This window comes from Hippoglossus hippoglossus, chromosome 13 (genome assembly GCF_009819705.1).
Source record: "Hippoglossus hippoglossus isolate fHipHip1 chromosome 13, fHipHip1.pri, whole genome shotgun sequence".
Taxonomy (NCBI): Eukaryota; Metazoa; Chordata; class Actinopteri; order Pleuronectiformes; family Pleuronectidae; genus Hippoglossus; species Hippoglossus hippoglossus.
Genome location: NC_047163.1, coordinates 13,269,109 through 13,284,636, shown reverse-complemented (window position 1 = coordinate 13,284,636; position 15,528 = coordinate 13,269,109). Strand labels below are relative to the sequence as shown.

General features: G+C 41.6%; 1 protein-coding gene across 3 annotated transcripts in view; it reads right to left on the bottom strand.

The window, feature by feature from the left end:
• Positions 1 to 15,528, bottom strand: part of limk1a (LIM domain kinase 1a) — a 51,163-nt gene that overhangs the window by 8,183 nt on the left and 27,452 nt on the right. For 2 of the 3 annotated variants that reach the window (XM_034604963.1, XM_034604961.1), the window contains 3 exons: positions 2,694 to 2,803; positions 659 to 874; positions 309 to 414 (listed from right to left, as the gene is read on the bottom strand). In XM_034604963.1, the coding sequence (XP_034460854.1) occupies positions 309 to 414; positions 659 to 874; positions 2,694 to 2,803 (432 nt within the window). Of the gene's footprint in view, positions 1 to 308; positions 415 to 658; positions 875 to 2,693; positions 2,804 to 8,588; positions 8,839 to 15,528 lie in introns of those variants that run through there. The other variant, XM_034604964.1, reaches the window with a different exon arrangement.

The following is a 15,528-nucleotide window of genomic DNA, read 5'->3' as shown; positions in this document are numbered from 1 at the left end:
TTACATTTTTTAAGACCGTGCATAATCCCTGTATTAAGTAGATCACAGAAGATTAAACATGTTCGTTTCAATATTCATGGCACAAAACAAAAATTAACTTGTTTCTTAATAAGTCAGTTCCTATGTATCCGCTAGCTGTTCTACTTATTATTGACAGTCACAATTAAAGTTTGGTCGTTTCTTGTTCACTAGATCAAACTACCAACACAGGAGCATGAGAACATTCAATGCACTGTGGTGTCATTTGCATATTTACAATAAAGAATCATAGTTCATTCACACTGACACAGGACCAGTGTGGTGAATACCTCGTCCAGAGGAACATTGTGAATGGGCGTCCCGTTGATTTCCAGGATCCGGTCTCCAACATGAATGGATTTCTTCACATCTGGACTGATGCAGTCTGGGTCCACCCTGGATGAAAAAGAAGAGGAACAGATAACAGAGGATAAAATAACTTTTCAAACACCTTTCTCAGCTCATTTGAATAACACAGAACTAATTTTCCTTCCTCTGAATTGCACATTTTATAATTTATCTCATCCGTCTACATTTTACACACACACACACACACACACACACACACACACACACACACACACACACACACACACACACACACACACACACACACACACACACACGGAGATCAACTCACTGGGAGACTCTGATGGTGAGTGCATGATCAGGGCTGTAGCCATTGGTCGGGCTCAGTGGCTGATCGATGGCCACAGAGAAACCTCGCCCCCTGCGTCCGTTGTTGCTCTCGGCGGTGGCTGGGATGGACACCAGTGTGACCGTGTGAGGGATTCGTGAGCATGGCGAGTCCGGCAGCGACACCGGGGTGACGATGGTCTGGTAGTAACAGTGACCGCTGCACCCAGAGAGGAAGAGGAGACAAAAGATGAGAGAGGGAAGGATGGAAAGAAGGAGGGCAGTTATACAAAAAAAAAAAGGAGGCTATGAAGTCCAGAAAATGAAAATCCACGTGAGGTCTCTGGCTCGACAACCGTCCATGAAATCATAAGAGGAACGTCAGGTTCTCATTAGAACTGTTTTCACAGCATCACATGTTGTTGACAGGATGTTGCTTGAGCTCTGGATAAACACTGTGCACTCAATGTTCAGACGTGAGGGTCAGCGTGACTTCTGAAAAGTCAAGATCTGTTCCCCATAAAATTGGAACACACTTTACTCATTCATTCATTCGTCATGTCTATCAGAATTTGACGTAATGGCAGAGTTCCTCTCCTGCTCTCACCTGAAAAGACCCAGTCTGCCGACGAAGGGATGTAGTGATCAGACTGAATCACACAGTCATCATCCACCTCTACTCAGAGGAGCAGACAAAGACTGTTGTGTCTTTACGTGTCTGTGTTGTGTAGCTTGTTTAATGCTTAACCCTGTTTTTTAAACCCTGGGGCTCAAGACGGTCACAATAAAAACCTACACTGCAGTTCCAGTGGAAAACAACAGGAACCTGAAACAAACACATAATAAGATCTGCGAGCGACTGATGATTTTCATAATGTTCCTGATGTGAGATTTACTGTAACTGCTGTTTATCACCTCAGCCAAGGTTGTGTTTTCATTTCTGTTTGCAGTATTAGGCAAAAAATACGGAACCAACTTAATTCAAACTCAGTGGAAAGGTGGAGTATGGGCCAAGAAAGAACCAATTACATTTTGGAGCTGATTCAATTAAAAGGGCGGATCCGGCAATTGTTTTGTCACTTTCTTTAACATTGCGAGACGGAGCATTTTTCACTATTTTGGTTGATTCGTTTTTGTTACATTTTTGTGAATTTCTCAATGTATAATGCAGAGAACTTGATGGAAAAAAATCTGGCAAATGTACAGTGATAATATCTATATCAGGTGAATTTACTGTGGATCCAGAATATGACCTGGATGTATCTGCTCTCAATACATGTACACGCAGTATGGTGATAAAGTGGCCAATCAGTCTTGGCAGAGGTATGAGCTCTAAGTGCCCTTCTAGTAATCTTATTTGTTTTAATCTTCTCAATGTCCCATCAATAAATAAATTCATCTGAAAAAACAAAACACGACCAATCATTTCATTCAGACATTGTATCAAATGCATCTGTAGCATTTTTTACAGCTTTTCCAGGATTACCAACCCTATCTTTAATACCAGTGATCTCATCTGAAACTACTGACTGCTTTTCTACAGTGCATCTGCCTCCAGCTGCAAACATCTGCATTTTGAGTAGTTTCTAGTATGTTTCTAGCTGCAAAAAGTAGCCTACAAAATATCAAAAGCAGCAAATTTTAAACCATAAATTTAACTACGCCTGATAAAAGTGCGGTTGCCCTGGTTTTCCCACTGTGCTTTGTGTCAGCCGTCCCCACATTTTGTGCTAATGTCGACAATAAGTTCTTTGAAGTCCAAAATAAGCAGCATAAACTTCAGATTCTGTCAGTCAACGGCAGCTTTGGCTTCTGCTCTGTGGGTTTGGTGGCACTTCAAAGGGATTTCGAGTGGATTAGTTTGTGGCAGAGGAGGGAATTAAGACAACTAACTGAAACAAGTAATATAAGTTAGGGGGAAATAAAACACACAAAGTAAAGGGTCACAAACTGCATTGTCATGGCTACCAGTGGTAAAACAGGATGAATAAATCATATTTTAATTTTGGTTTTGAAAGATTTTGATATTTCAGACTCACCAGTAGAGCTTGGACCTCTCCACCAGAGCGTACGTGTCCCCATCACCAATGAATGCCCTGCAGTTCAGGCAGGTGAAGCATTCTGGGTGATATTTCTGTTCCCCTGCGACCTGTTAGAAAGAAAACCACAAGCATAATTAGATAAATAGTGTTCTATTCATTTTCTAGAAACTGTAAACCACAATGTTAGAAAGTTGAAGATCTTGTTCTCTGATCCAGAGAGAAAACAGGGATCTACAACAAAAGTGTCTGTGACGTGACCAGAGCAACAGGCAACATGAGGCTTTGATAAATGGTCGGAGAAGTAGGGCGAGGTCTGGCCACTGAGGGTAAAGCTGAATTACAAGCTGGTAGATTGAGTTTAGTGCAGCCAGATCCCCCTCCAGGGCTTAGGGCAGTTTTGCAAAAAAGGAGAGGGAATTGAGTTATGGCCAAACAACGAGGGAGGCAATGAGCAGATTAATCAGTGTGGCAGATCGGAGCGTGATGCTGCAGCTGGAGGTTTCACTTCTGGGCGTTCTTCAGACCAGCAGGAGAAAACCAAAGACAAAGATCAGCCTCACTGAGCGTCCCACTCACACTGCTCCTCATTAAATCTGTGTCCTCGCTTGTTGTGACTCTGATCGACTAATGCCGCCTCCTTTACATGTCAATATCCGTCCTTTTTAACGCCCCTTGGATGCAAATGACCCACCGACTCCACCACCTAATTGTCTCTATGATTAAACATGAGCTACACATTTTTGCTTTGAGAGGCAGAACATTTTGAAGGGAGCTGGGCCCCCTGACAGCACCTCTCAACTGCAATGATCTGCAATGCTAATTCAGTGTACTGAGTCCGGGGAGGGGCACTGCACACAGGACAACCCCACAAAGAAGAATCCATTCAATGCAAATAAAAATCAAAGCAAAAACATAGATACTTGCATCAAGATTCCTTAAAATACAATTCAATTGCTTATGTCAAATCCTGTTTCACTATAATTTCTGCTCACACTGTATATTCTGTTTGCACTGTAGATACTATTTCAATTTTAATTATAATTTTATATTTCCCTGTGTTTATATTGCATGTTTATGTATTAATTACTTTTAATAAGTCTATTTTTTGACTGAAAAAAGGAAATTCCGAGATAATAAAAGGTAAAGTATTTCTTTTTTATCAACATGGATACAGACACAAAAAACTCATCCACTGCTGCAGCCTTAAAGCAAAATTAAAGCAGAACAGACACGTGGCTCAAATGATCGATAAAAGTGAAACAAAATGAGGGCAAAGAGGGAGAAAATGGGAGGATCAAAGAATCAATAAAATCGCTGTTTAAAGCCATGTGTCTGCTGCTGCCCCACCCTCCTGGGAGAGCAGCAGTAAAACTACGAGTGAACACAAACAGATAAACACATGCCACCGGCCCTCGGGCTGCAGGGAGGAACACACCGTGCAGGCTTATTAATTAACAGCTTTTTAAGTAATTCATTGGAGCAGCTCCTTCCAGCTAAACACCAGAAAAAGATGCCACCACTTGGCCCAGATACACAGAGAAGTATAATGTAATTGGTCTGGCTTATTTAAATCCTTCTTTTTTCATTTTTTTGAGTAAAAATGACAAAGATTTAGAGCTACAAAGAAATCAACGGTAAGATTAAAAAGCTCTCCTCTTGACTCCATGTTGTTTAATGCTCAAGCTGATCATAAAAGATCGTATAGAGAAGGAGGAGAAAACAGAGGCATAGCGGATGTGTAATGGACGAGAGGACGAGGCAGCTGCATGGCTTAATGACCATCTTCATTTCTTTATTTATCCTCCAAGCAGCCTCGTAAAAAGGAAGCATTAACAATTACTGTCAGACATCAGCCAGATAGAGGATACGAATCAGAGAGAAGAAAAGAAAAGGACCAAAGAGAGACGAGAGAGACGAGAGCGAGAATCTAAGGAGGAAACCAAGGAAAGATTCAGAAATCATTTAAAGGTTAAATACAACATTTTGGTTTTTATGTTGTGAGTTTTGGCAGTGGTATGTGTGTGTGTGTGTGTGTGTGTGTGTGTGTGTGTGTGTGTGTGTGTGTGTGTGTGTGTGTAGGACTTAGGTGTCGCCCTACAAATGGGAAAGACAGGAAAAGGAGGACAGCTGGACGGAGATGAAAAGGGCGTGTGGCTGCTTCACAACCTGACATGCTGGCTGCCATTTGCTTGCCATGCAACACATCCCCCCCCCCCCCCCACACACACACACACACACACGCCCATCCTCTTTAAAACCACTTCTGACAGGCGACAGCTGCTGCCCTAAAATTTAGGACATGCTTCCTCTCCAAAGTATACAGATGAAGACAGATTGACAGATACGGGATTTCAAAGCATGTGACCGCCTCGCAGCTCTCAAAAGACAGACTCAAGAAACATCACATCGTGTTAATGCCCCACTTCTTCCGTTTCTCATCTCCGCTCCACACGGTACTGCGGCTTCACGTGTCCTCAAGCCTCCGAGAGTGTACTTCAATCTTTGTGTGTGAGCTCATCGTGCCCATGACTGCGTGTTAGCCGGTCATGTAGCCTCGTGGCCTCCTCTTCTTCTAGAGGCAAACCAGACTGTGTGCACATGTCTCCCCGGGGGGGAAGGGGAGCGGGTCGATGGGGTGCAGGAGGAAGTGGGTCAAATTACAGAACAATGCTCCGTTGCCAGGGGTGAAGAGGCTCTTCATCATATTAACTCTACTTACATTAAAGTATTAAAATATGTCTCGTATCCGGATTGTGTCTAGATCTGAATTTAATCTGATTACATTTACACTTAGTTTTATATATGTGTCTCCACTGTCTGATTGAGATCCGATCGCTTCGTCCAGCTCATGTTACGTCCTCCTGTCTTTCTCACAGGTCCCAAAAATCAACAGCACAAAAAGATGTTCATTTGTGAAGCTGTGGTTTTGTGTGTTCTTGCTATTTAATTGGTCTCCATCCACGACTGTCTTCAAGAACATTGAGCTGAGGACTGAGGAGAGGACTGTTTGTGTTTCTCTGGGCTGGTGGCTGCAAGCTCCCCGCAGCTGCTGCTGCCTCACAGGTTTGGAACAGTCACACGTGGTTTCCGCTCGTAAAGTTTTGCGTGTGGATTGACAATGTAAATGCGTTTACACTTAAGTTCGTGGGGGTGACACTGACCACCTCCAGATGTGGTTTGACCGATCAGATCACAATCGTGCATCTTTGGGTGTGATTACACTTTTGCTTTCATGTGGTCAAGCTCTCTCTGATTGCAATCTGTATTTTAATTCCAGATTTAAATGGTGTAATTGTGACCGTGACTTCATAAATGAACTAAAGGAAATGTAGCTCAAGTACAAAATGATGCATTACGTTTTTTGCGACTTAGACTTCGAACCGCTTTTACTTGTGACTCCTCGATACAAAGTCGAATCAAAAATCACAGTAACATTACAAAATGATATCAATATATCAATTAAAAATAACAGTTTATCCTTTTGTAAATTAGATATCACTGTTTTTTGGTCGTTTTGCATACATAGGTTGTATGTTGTATGAGTTTCAGTGTAACAAGCACAGATGCAGAAAGACCTTGTTTTTTTACTGAGATTTTTTTAGCAAAGCATTTTGTAATTTGTTGTTTGTTGTGTCAGATTTGTAATTCCCTGTCTAACCTTGTGGGCATTACCTACTACCAGCAATAACAACGTTCACTCATTCAGCCCTGTAGTACACGCCTCATTAAGATCATAGAAAAAAAGAGAAAAGAATGCATTCAAGAGTTAAAACCAATGCTTCCATTATATGACACAACAAATTCCCAAGGTATAATTGAAGCAATATAGAACTAGGAGTGATGGTCAGCCTCTGAGACTGTTGACTGAGCCTGTCAGGGCCCTTTAGTTTTATTTGTTTTTAAAGATTTATACGTGTGACCTTAAGTTGGGCTGCAGAGTGAAGAGACCCTTTTAAGCCATCTGGAGGAATTTATGACACTAATACTGTGTGACACTAAACAGTTGAGAAACATGTTGGTGGGTTTCTCGACCATTCCTTCAGGCCAGTCGCCCACTTTTCCTGAGATGAGGTCTGAGTAATAAAACCTGCGGACGTTAGAATTAGTTTGTACAAAATGTCAGAGATGTCAGACGTCAGCTGAAATCTGTAAAAATATTCTTAAAGGCTACATTTTGTTGAATAAGGAACAACTTCTACTTATTTGTTGCTCTTTATATTGGTTACATTTCAAACAGAGTAATTTAGTTACACACTTTCAAAACATTTAATGGGTTCCAAATGATTTCTTTATGCATCCAGTTCTGTTGCCATTTTGATCAAAAGTTGAAGTCATTTTTAATCAAACTAGATTTAACCCCTCGGACGAACAACCCGCAGACGTCACAGCTCCCAGCCTCCAAAATGTAAATACTTTTTTTTAAGCCTTGTATGATATGTAGTTATATATATATATATTTTTTACTGATGGTCAGAAAACAAGATATTTGATGAGTATTTTATAGAGCTAATTATTGGGAATAACTTTCAGAATTAATTGAAAGTGCAAGCTTTTGTAAAACACACATAGGATGGAAGGTGATATAAAACATTATGCATATGGTGTACAGAATCCACATAGCATGTGCATGTGTGTTGAAACATGTGTATTTATACTCAGGAGGACCTCATCCTCCACATCTATTAACACCAGTCCGACCCTGTGACTTCAGTCTGCTTCTGCTAAATGTGGAACAATGACCTCATATCAACACGGCTGTGGGTGCTTCTGAATGGCCTCACTAAATGAAGACAGATCTGGCTCTCCGTAGCCTCCTGGTTGATGTACTGACCTCCTTCATTACGTCAACTCAAAAAACTAAGTCCATATGTGTCTGAGAATCAACTCATACAGCTGGAAAATGTGTTTTAAAAAATGACCTCATGAAGAAATAGTAAAAACAACATGTGCACCAGGTACCTGATACTCCCCAGAGAGAGAGAGAGCTACAACTGGGTCAGATTCCAGAAGTGTGTGGAAGGGAATTCCTACGATTGCCAGATCGAAATGTAGTAGAGCTGCTGTCGTGGTGGTTTGAAGAGAAATAAAGTGAGAAAGAAAAAGAGCCTGATGGCCAAAAGTCCTTATAGACCTTCAAGCCACAGCAGACATCATTTAGGCAAATACAATTAGACTGAGAGCCTGAGACAGAGCGAGGACAGTGATCCACATTCATGCTCTCTGAAAGGAAAACCCCCTCCTGCTCCAAACATACAGTACCACTGTCCACAGGCTTTAGAAACGCTGGTAATGTGTTTCCTCGTCTCTGTGAGCCTCACATTCACTGTCATCAGATGAGGAAATCAGTCACAGTGTGACATGAATGTACCGGAGGTGGTGAATAAAAATAACACGCTGCTGTGACACAGCTATTAAACATGACAACCGCGTTTCTCTGTCCCTGAATGTGATCACACACTTTGAGTCTAGCTTTTATCTGTAGGAAGAATGCTCTCTAAAAATAGCACGCGTGCCATGGCTCATCAGTTTTTCATGACATGAAGAAAAGACGAAAAAAACTGGGGCAAAAGCAAAAAAAAGAGGAAGAGATCTGTAATTACAACGCAGTAATATAGTTCCCCAGTTTAAAGGGACACACAACACAGCAGGGTACAGCAACATGGTTCAGCTTCAGCTTTAAAGTTAAAAACAGAAAGATAGAAAGATGGGAGGAGAGTCTGCAAAAGCAACCAGCAAACCATGTCATTCATCCCCTGAGATTAACTGCCTCCCGGCCTCCTCGCCGGCTCATGCATGACTGTACATCGCCCAGAGGACACCCGGCAACCCAGAGCAGCATCATCAACATCATCCTCATCATCATCAGCAGCAGTGATCAGTGAGCATCCTCACCTTCTTTTCCCTTTTCCAAAGCCTGAGACAGCAGAAGCTCCAGTAAAACAAGTCTCCCACCATATCAGCAAGAGCCGGCGTCTCTCCCTCGCTTCTCTAGCTCATTCTAGTGAGGCGGCCGATTCCCCCACTGTCACAACAAAACACTGGCAGAGAGACACTGCTCTGAGGGGAGGGAGGGAGGGAGAGATAGAGAGAGAGAGAGAGTCAACGCCTTTGCAGCTGAGCTCATCTCTGAACCACTGACACTCCTCCTCCTACACCCTCCCTCCTCCTCCTTCTTCCAACCTCACTTTTACTATGACCTCATCGTTTCCTGTTTGGACCCACCCACTCTTGCACACGCGCCGGCTAGTGGCTTCTACCGCCCCCGCCCCCAACCCCCTGGTTTCTTCAATAAATTCCTCACCCCTTCTCACCTCCCATGCTGCAATCACATTTTGAAACCAATGATAACTACACAGTCACATGCTTCACTTATGGGACGTTACCAGGGGGAGTTCGTTTGATTATTCAGGAAAATGAATCGCATTTTTGACGGCTTGAACATACTCGAAAACTCGCCAAACTTCGCGGGCGCGTCAGGTCTGATGAAAATGTACGTATTCTGGAGTAACTCGAAATGGGCGTGGCAAAATGTCTCAACAGCGCCACCTAAAACGCAGCAATTCTGTCTTGTTTAACCGATCTCAAACTCAGCAGAGTCTTTTTGCTTCGCAGAGCTGGATATTGAGGTCAGCACTGAAAGTCTGCTACTGTACGAGCAATTCAAAGAGCTCCAATTTAGATTTAGCAGATTATCTTTCTCTTGTCTGAGTTCTAGAATTATAGAGTCATCTGCCACCTTTTTCTCATGTTTCATTGTTGCTATTTCCTCACTGGGTTCCTGATAGTCATCGTTCATGATGAACATTTCTTTCATCTTCGGCAGTTCTTGTCTGCTCTTCTCTCCATTCTCCTTTGCCCTCAGTTCTGCAAGGTACAGCTGTTGGTCATTCATCTCTTGTGCCATTGTGGTCTTTTCCTCGGTTTACTGCACCGTTGAGTTTAGTTGTTCAGGTGATTACTCTGAATATGTTAACCCTTTGACCCTATGCAAATCCCTTCTAATGCACAACATGGGTCAAAAATGACCTGTAACATTTCCTGTGTTATTTCATGCATGGCTGGGTGTTTCTTTGCTATATTCTTTTATAGCTTATTCTTCTTATTCTTATAGCTATCTATCTATCTATCTATCTATCTATCTATCTATCTATCTATCTGTCTGTATTGACAAACGTTTCAGCCATCGACATATTTATCATACAGAAGGTAATAATAGGCCCTCTTCAGGGTAGACTGGACACAACAGTGCCTCGTTATTCATTAATAGCGAGTGCTAGTCCTCTACAGTGCCAACAGTGTGAAACACATTAGCCTAGAAATAGAGACCTTTAATATCAACAAACAGCTGCCAGCGCGACACAGACATCAACACAAACTCTGAAGGCTGAAGGGAATGTAACCAACACCATAATGATATTATTCTATAAATCCTATTTGAAAAAGACTATGTTCGTCAAACTACCTCTCACCTGTCACTTTCTTTTAGTGCTGTGCCAACACTGATGAGTCAAATAGTGTCTACAGTCTTAAAGTCAAACTAAACTAACAGTGGGAATTTAGTTATCTCATCTATCAACGTGTTGTTTCTTGTTTTCATGCCACGCTTTTAGCCAATGTCTTGGATAATAGCTTGTGCCAACCTCAGGAGTGTGATCATGTGCTACGGGATGCTGACTGCAGTTTACTGAACAGCCAGATGTCATTCATAATAAGGGTGTTCTGGAAGTTACACATCGAACCTTTAAGACATATGATATGATATTTATTTGTCCTTTGCTTCCTTTCCTTCCTCGTTCAGTCTCTGTTCCCAGCTTCATCTTCGCTGCTCCGTCACTCTTTCCTTCGCCCTCTCCTCTTTGACTCCGTCTCTCTTGCCCTTGTTGTCTCACTTTGCTCATGTCCCAAACATGTCCTGCATAGAAGTGTTAACCCCTCCCATAACTCACAGGGCCGTGCTAGGGGTTCAGATATTAATAGATGGTCACATGCACTCTGTGAACTGCCTGCAACTTCAGGGTAAAGGTCAAGCAGATGATACAACTACACTGTAAACAATAACAGTGACACTGGACATGAAGTGAAGGAGTTTAAGTATTTCAGGGTCTTGTTCATTAGTGAGGGGACGATGGAGCGTGAGATGGACAGGCGGGTCGGCGTGGCGTCAACAGTATTGTAGCGGACTGTTGTGGTAAAGACGGAGCTGAGCCACAAGGCAAAGCTTTGGATTTAATGGTCGATCAACGTTCAAACCCTGACCTATGATCACAAGCTCTGGGTAGTGACAGAAAGAACAAGCTCGTGAAAACAAGAAATGAGTCTTCAGCATACGATGTTTGACCCGGACGTTATAGCAGAGATGGGTAAAGCGGATATGATGCAACTAAAAGGTGACCAAATGAACCGACCTTTTACCACTGATTAAATTTGGGATTTCTATGGGTTTGAACATTGCTTGGAAACTTTTTGGATATAAGTACACAAGTCAAAAGATATATAACATAAAGGATTGTTACATATTATATCTTTAAATAACTTAAATGAATATTTTCTACTTTGGCCACTGAACATTGTGTTTAAGCCTTTAATGTTACATCTCAATTCTTAAACAAAGTGGCTCCGACTTTAAAGCTACAACCTTCAAATTGAGAAAAGTGAAACAGTGAAAGGTTCACTATCTGAACCTGGGGTACACTGCAGTTTACTTCCTGTAACTATTTTAACTTTACATCAAAACCAAATGTTGAGTTTCATCAGACCTGCTGGCTGACAGTCAGATCAGAAGTGAAACCAGCAGCCCACAGTCATACCACAGGGGGGATTTCAGCCCAGTGAGGGTTCTGCTTTTGTCAGTGTTTCCACACTGGAAAGAGGTGATGGTACAAATACTTAGCTGAAGATCACTGATGCAAAACAGACAACCTTAAGTTCAAACCCCCTTTAGAACATGCAGTCATCCAGCTGAAGTGTCCTCGAGCAAGGCACAGAGGCCTCGGCAGCTGCATCCTCCCTCTTTATCTAATCCTCACCTCCCTGAGGCAATTTAAAGAAAGGATCCCTGATCCTAAGTATTCCTAAACAATTTTCCACAGTAAGACAGAGCGCTGTGTTCAGACTAGAATCACCACTGTGTTTCACGCCACAGATGAGATCATCAACAGCTGATCCGGTTGCTAAGACGACAGTATCACAAGCAACACAGATTGTAACAAATAACCTTTCCCAACATTGTATTACACACGCCTGTCTTTACTAAGAGGCACTAACAATCAGCATGTGTTTACCAAAACAAACTGGCAGATTCTTAATCACAGTGCTACCCCACACCAGTGGGGGTTGAAGAAGTTCACTTTATAATCTGGGACTCCGCCATCAACCCCCAGAAGTATTTCTGTTCCTCTACCACTCATAACGTCAGAGAGCAAAGTGACGAAAGACAACACTGAACCTTACACACTCTCTTTAACTGTTGGACTGCTTAATTCAATTAAATTCTATTTGTATAGCGCCAAATCACAACATGAATTAACTCATGGCACTTTAAATAGTAAGGGCGAGACCTTACAATATTATAGAGAAACAACAGGTTGGAGTGTTAAAATTTGAAATTACCTGAAGTTAATAAACAGACCAACTACGTGACATACAATATATCAAGTGTGTATCTAGTGTGAACACCAGGTAATAAATAAAAATCATGATTTTGCTCATTTTTTAAACAAACAAACATTTAAACTTTCTCATTCATGAATTCATACCAGGTCAGATCTGTTATTTATGACAATTACCCCCCACGATGTTCATGTTTTCTTTACTGTATGTATTCCATTTTATAATTTTTTCAACATGACACTATTGTAAATGTTTTTTAACCATAAACAAAAGCAGCTAGAGTCCAATTCAGTCTTAATTCAAGGTCTCTGTATTTGGTTAATATTTGTCTTTTCTTTCTACTTATAGTCATTTATAATAAAGTTTATGGTTAAACTGTAAAATAACGAACCTCAGTTACATTTATTTTTCTTAAACAGCTTAAATAATGGTCAAATGTTTTTCTTTATTCGACTCTGCACTTTTTTGAGCCTTAAACAATACACATGCCAAGTATGAACATGATAAGATGAACACTTCTTGACATAAACAGACAGATTTCTTAAATTAGTAGGTAGACGTATATATTGGCTGATATATTGATATCAGAATTTTTTATTTCCTAATATCAGTATCGGCATCTGTCCCGAAAACTCTACATCTGTCGGGCTCCAAATGACACAATCCAATAGTATCAACCAAACTGAAACCAACAACAACAACTCCTAATGACGCCATGAGGGGAACACACATGGTGTCACATTCAGAACATGTGATTTGTATTTAACATGTTGCCAAACAAAACTCCTTGATTCATAAACACTTTTGATTTAAGGGAAACGTCTTGGATTTCACCTGCAGCTGTTTCTGTGTGTTGCAATCTGTGAAACAAAGAGAGAAAAACAGAAAGTCCCCGAGATTTTATTTGATTCCAGTCAGAGCTGAACCAGAACCATCTGACAGGAGGAAGGTTTTTGTAAAAGCTCTGTCATGATGACATTGCAAACAGCAAATTCATAACTGGTCATGTCCTAACAAGAATAAGACCTAATGGACAAACAACTAGAGGTTCAGTGCTGCACAGAGGACGGTCACAGAAATGTTCACTCTCATAACTCAGCCTCACACATGTCAAAGATCTACACTTTGATCCACTTTGTTTCTCAGGATTCCAGAAGTTAATCCTACACTTTTCAATTCTTTTCTTTTCGTTTTTCCACTCATCTAACTCCAAACAATGAGCCCTTGACTGGGTCTCCTCAGGGATCAAACTCCATCTTAAAGTTCACAATCAAACGAAACCCATGCTAATTAATCCTCACGGTCTTTGCACGTTAAAAAAATAAATACAAACTCATGTTGTGTCGATCATGTTTACACAGGTTCGACTTGCTGCGTTCATCAGCTGACTCTCAGCCGTTAGTCGTTCACAGAAAAACTGAATGACTCTAAACTGAGAGTGGAGACGAAGGTGTCGGAGGGACTGGAGAAGAGAAATTACAGTAGGTAAAGCTGTGTTCACTATGTAAATCAGTCACAGTAAAGGTCGTAAATAACTGAGTAACATCCACTGACTGAATTACAACCTGTTTACTGGAGGTTATAGCTGCTGACAGACACACGCACACAAACAGACACACAAACAGACACACATACACACACACACATCATAAAAACGCTGACCAGAACTGCGTGATCAGCACGGTCTGTTTGGGAGTCAGGTTAAATTCTGGTTATATTTCACTGTGAGACATTCAAGGACACATCTGAAAACAGAGTGAATAAAAAAGCTGCTTGTTTGTCCATTACTTTGTTCAAATGAGAGCTGCTGTGATTTTTGAATGGATGGCTCCATCCACAGAGCAGCTGCAGTTCCTGAGAAAACGTACAGAATACACCAACACCTTCGATAAGAGAACAATCTGTCAAAAACAGTCACACACTTCTATCAGGGGCAATTTGTTGGCTCAGGGTTTTTCCCAAGGACACGTCTCCTAGAGACTGGAGGAGCCGGGCATCAATCCACCCACTTTCTGGTTAGTGGACGACCAACTCTACCTCCTGAGCCGCAGCTGCCTGAGCCAAGAAAAGAGCTCAAACTCAAAGTTAAATGGTAGCAAATTTATAACCTTGGTGGTTTTAAGTAAAAAATCCTTTAACAAAAGTGCAGAGAAAACGATTAGAAAACATTTTGCAAACATTTTAAAGGCTAAGCTTGAAATGAAATCCCATGAAATGCAAACACAGCTCGTTCTTACTTTCCTCTTCTCACATTAATGTTTCTATGGCCGACCATCAGTTGTGTGTCTGCAGATCCTGACTCATCACTGCATGAAGTCTTTGACTGTGACAGCAGAGTTCTTCAGGTGCAGTCGCATCAGAGTATTTCAAAAATATAGGATCGTGTTTCCCTGCTGCTCTGCACGGCCATCAGAGTGACTGCTTCTCCTTCCGCTGGGTGTGGCACAGACGCAGGCCGCTGACCTCTGTCTGAACGTCTACACTGTGACACAGCTGCTGCGGCCATTTTGGCACTAAGACCCGATTGGCTGCCAGATCTCAGATTTACTTAAGTGTAACTGCAGAGATAGTCAATCACTGTGGCACTGTAAAAGGAGAAATAAAGCAGGAAAGACAGGAGGAAGAAGAGGAGAAGTGGTGCAGCAGCCATCGCTCCACCCAATTCACTTTAGAGTCTCCTACATGTTTCATTACTGAGATTGCACCGCAAAGGGCAAGCTGTCTGGAAACAGTGTGATAAAGCATGCACACACGCACACGCACACACACACACACACACACACACACACACACATAGAGCCATGAATAATTTGTGTTCATCGTGACCATGACACATGAGGCCTGCAGAATCTGACCTGGAGGAAAAGTGTCAGAGAAACCAGTTTTATGTTCAAATAATAGACTCTTTTTATTTTAAACCAGTTTCTTCTATCAGAGCAGCACAACCATTCAATGCATTTGTTCTTTTAATCAATATTCTGGGTTTTCGAGGCTTTAGAAACAGTTTATCACCTCAACAGGTCAAAACTAAAGACTCTAAATGGAATTTTAACAACAGCCTTGATATTTTGTTGCATATAATTGAAATGCAAATGTATATAATTTAAGTAAAATCCCACTTCAAATAGCACTCTGAACAATTTCCCTGTCATGTGCGCTTCATGCAAAGTAGACAGGCGGTAGTTTTCCAGAATATGAGCTTCACATATTTCCACACGCAGCT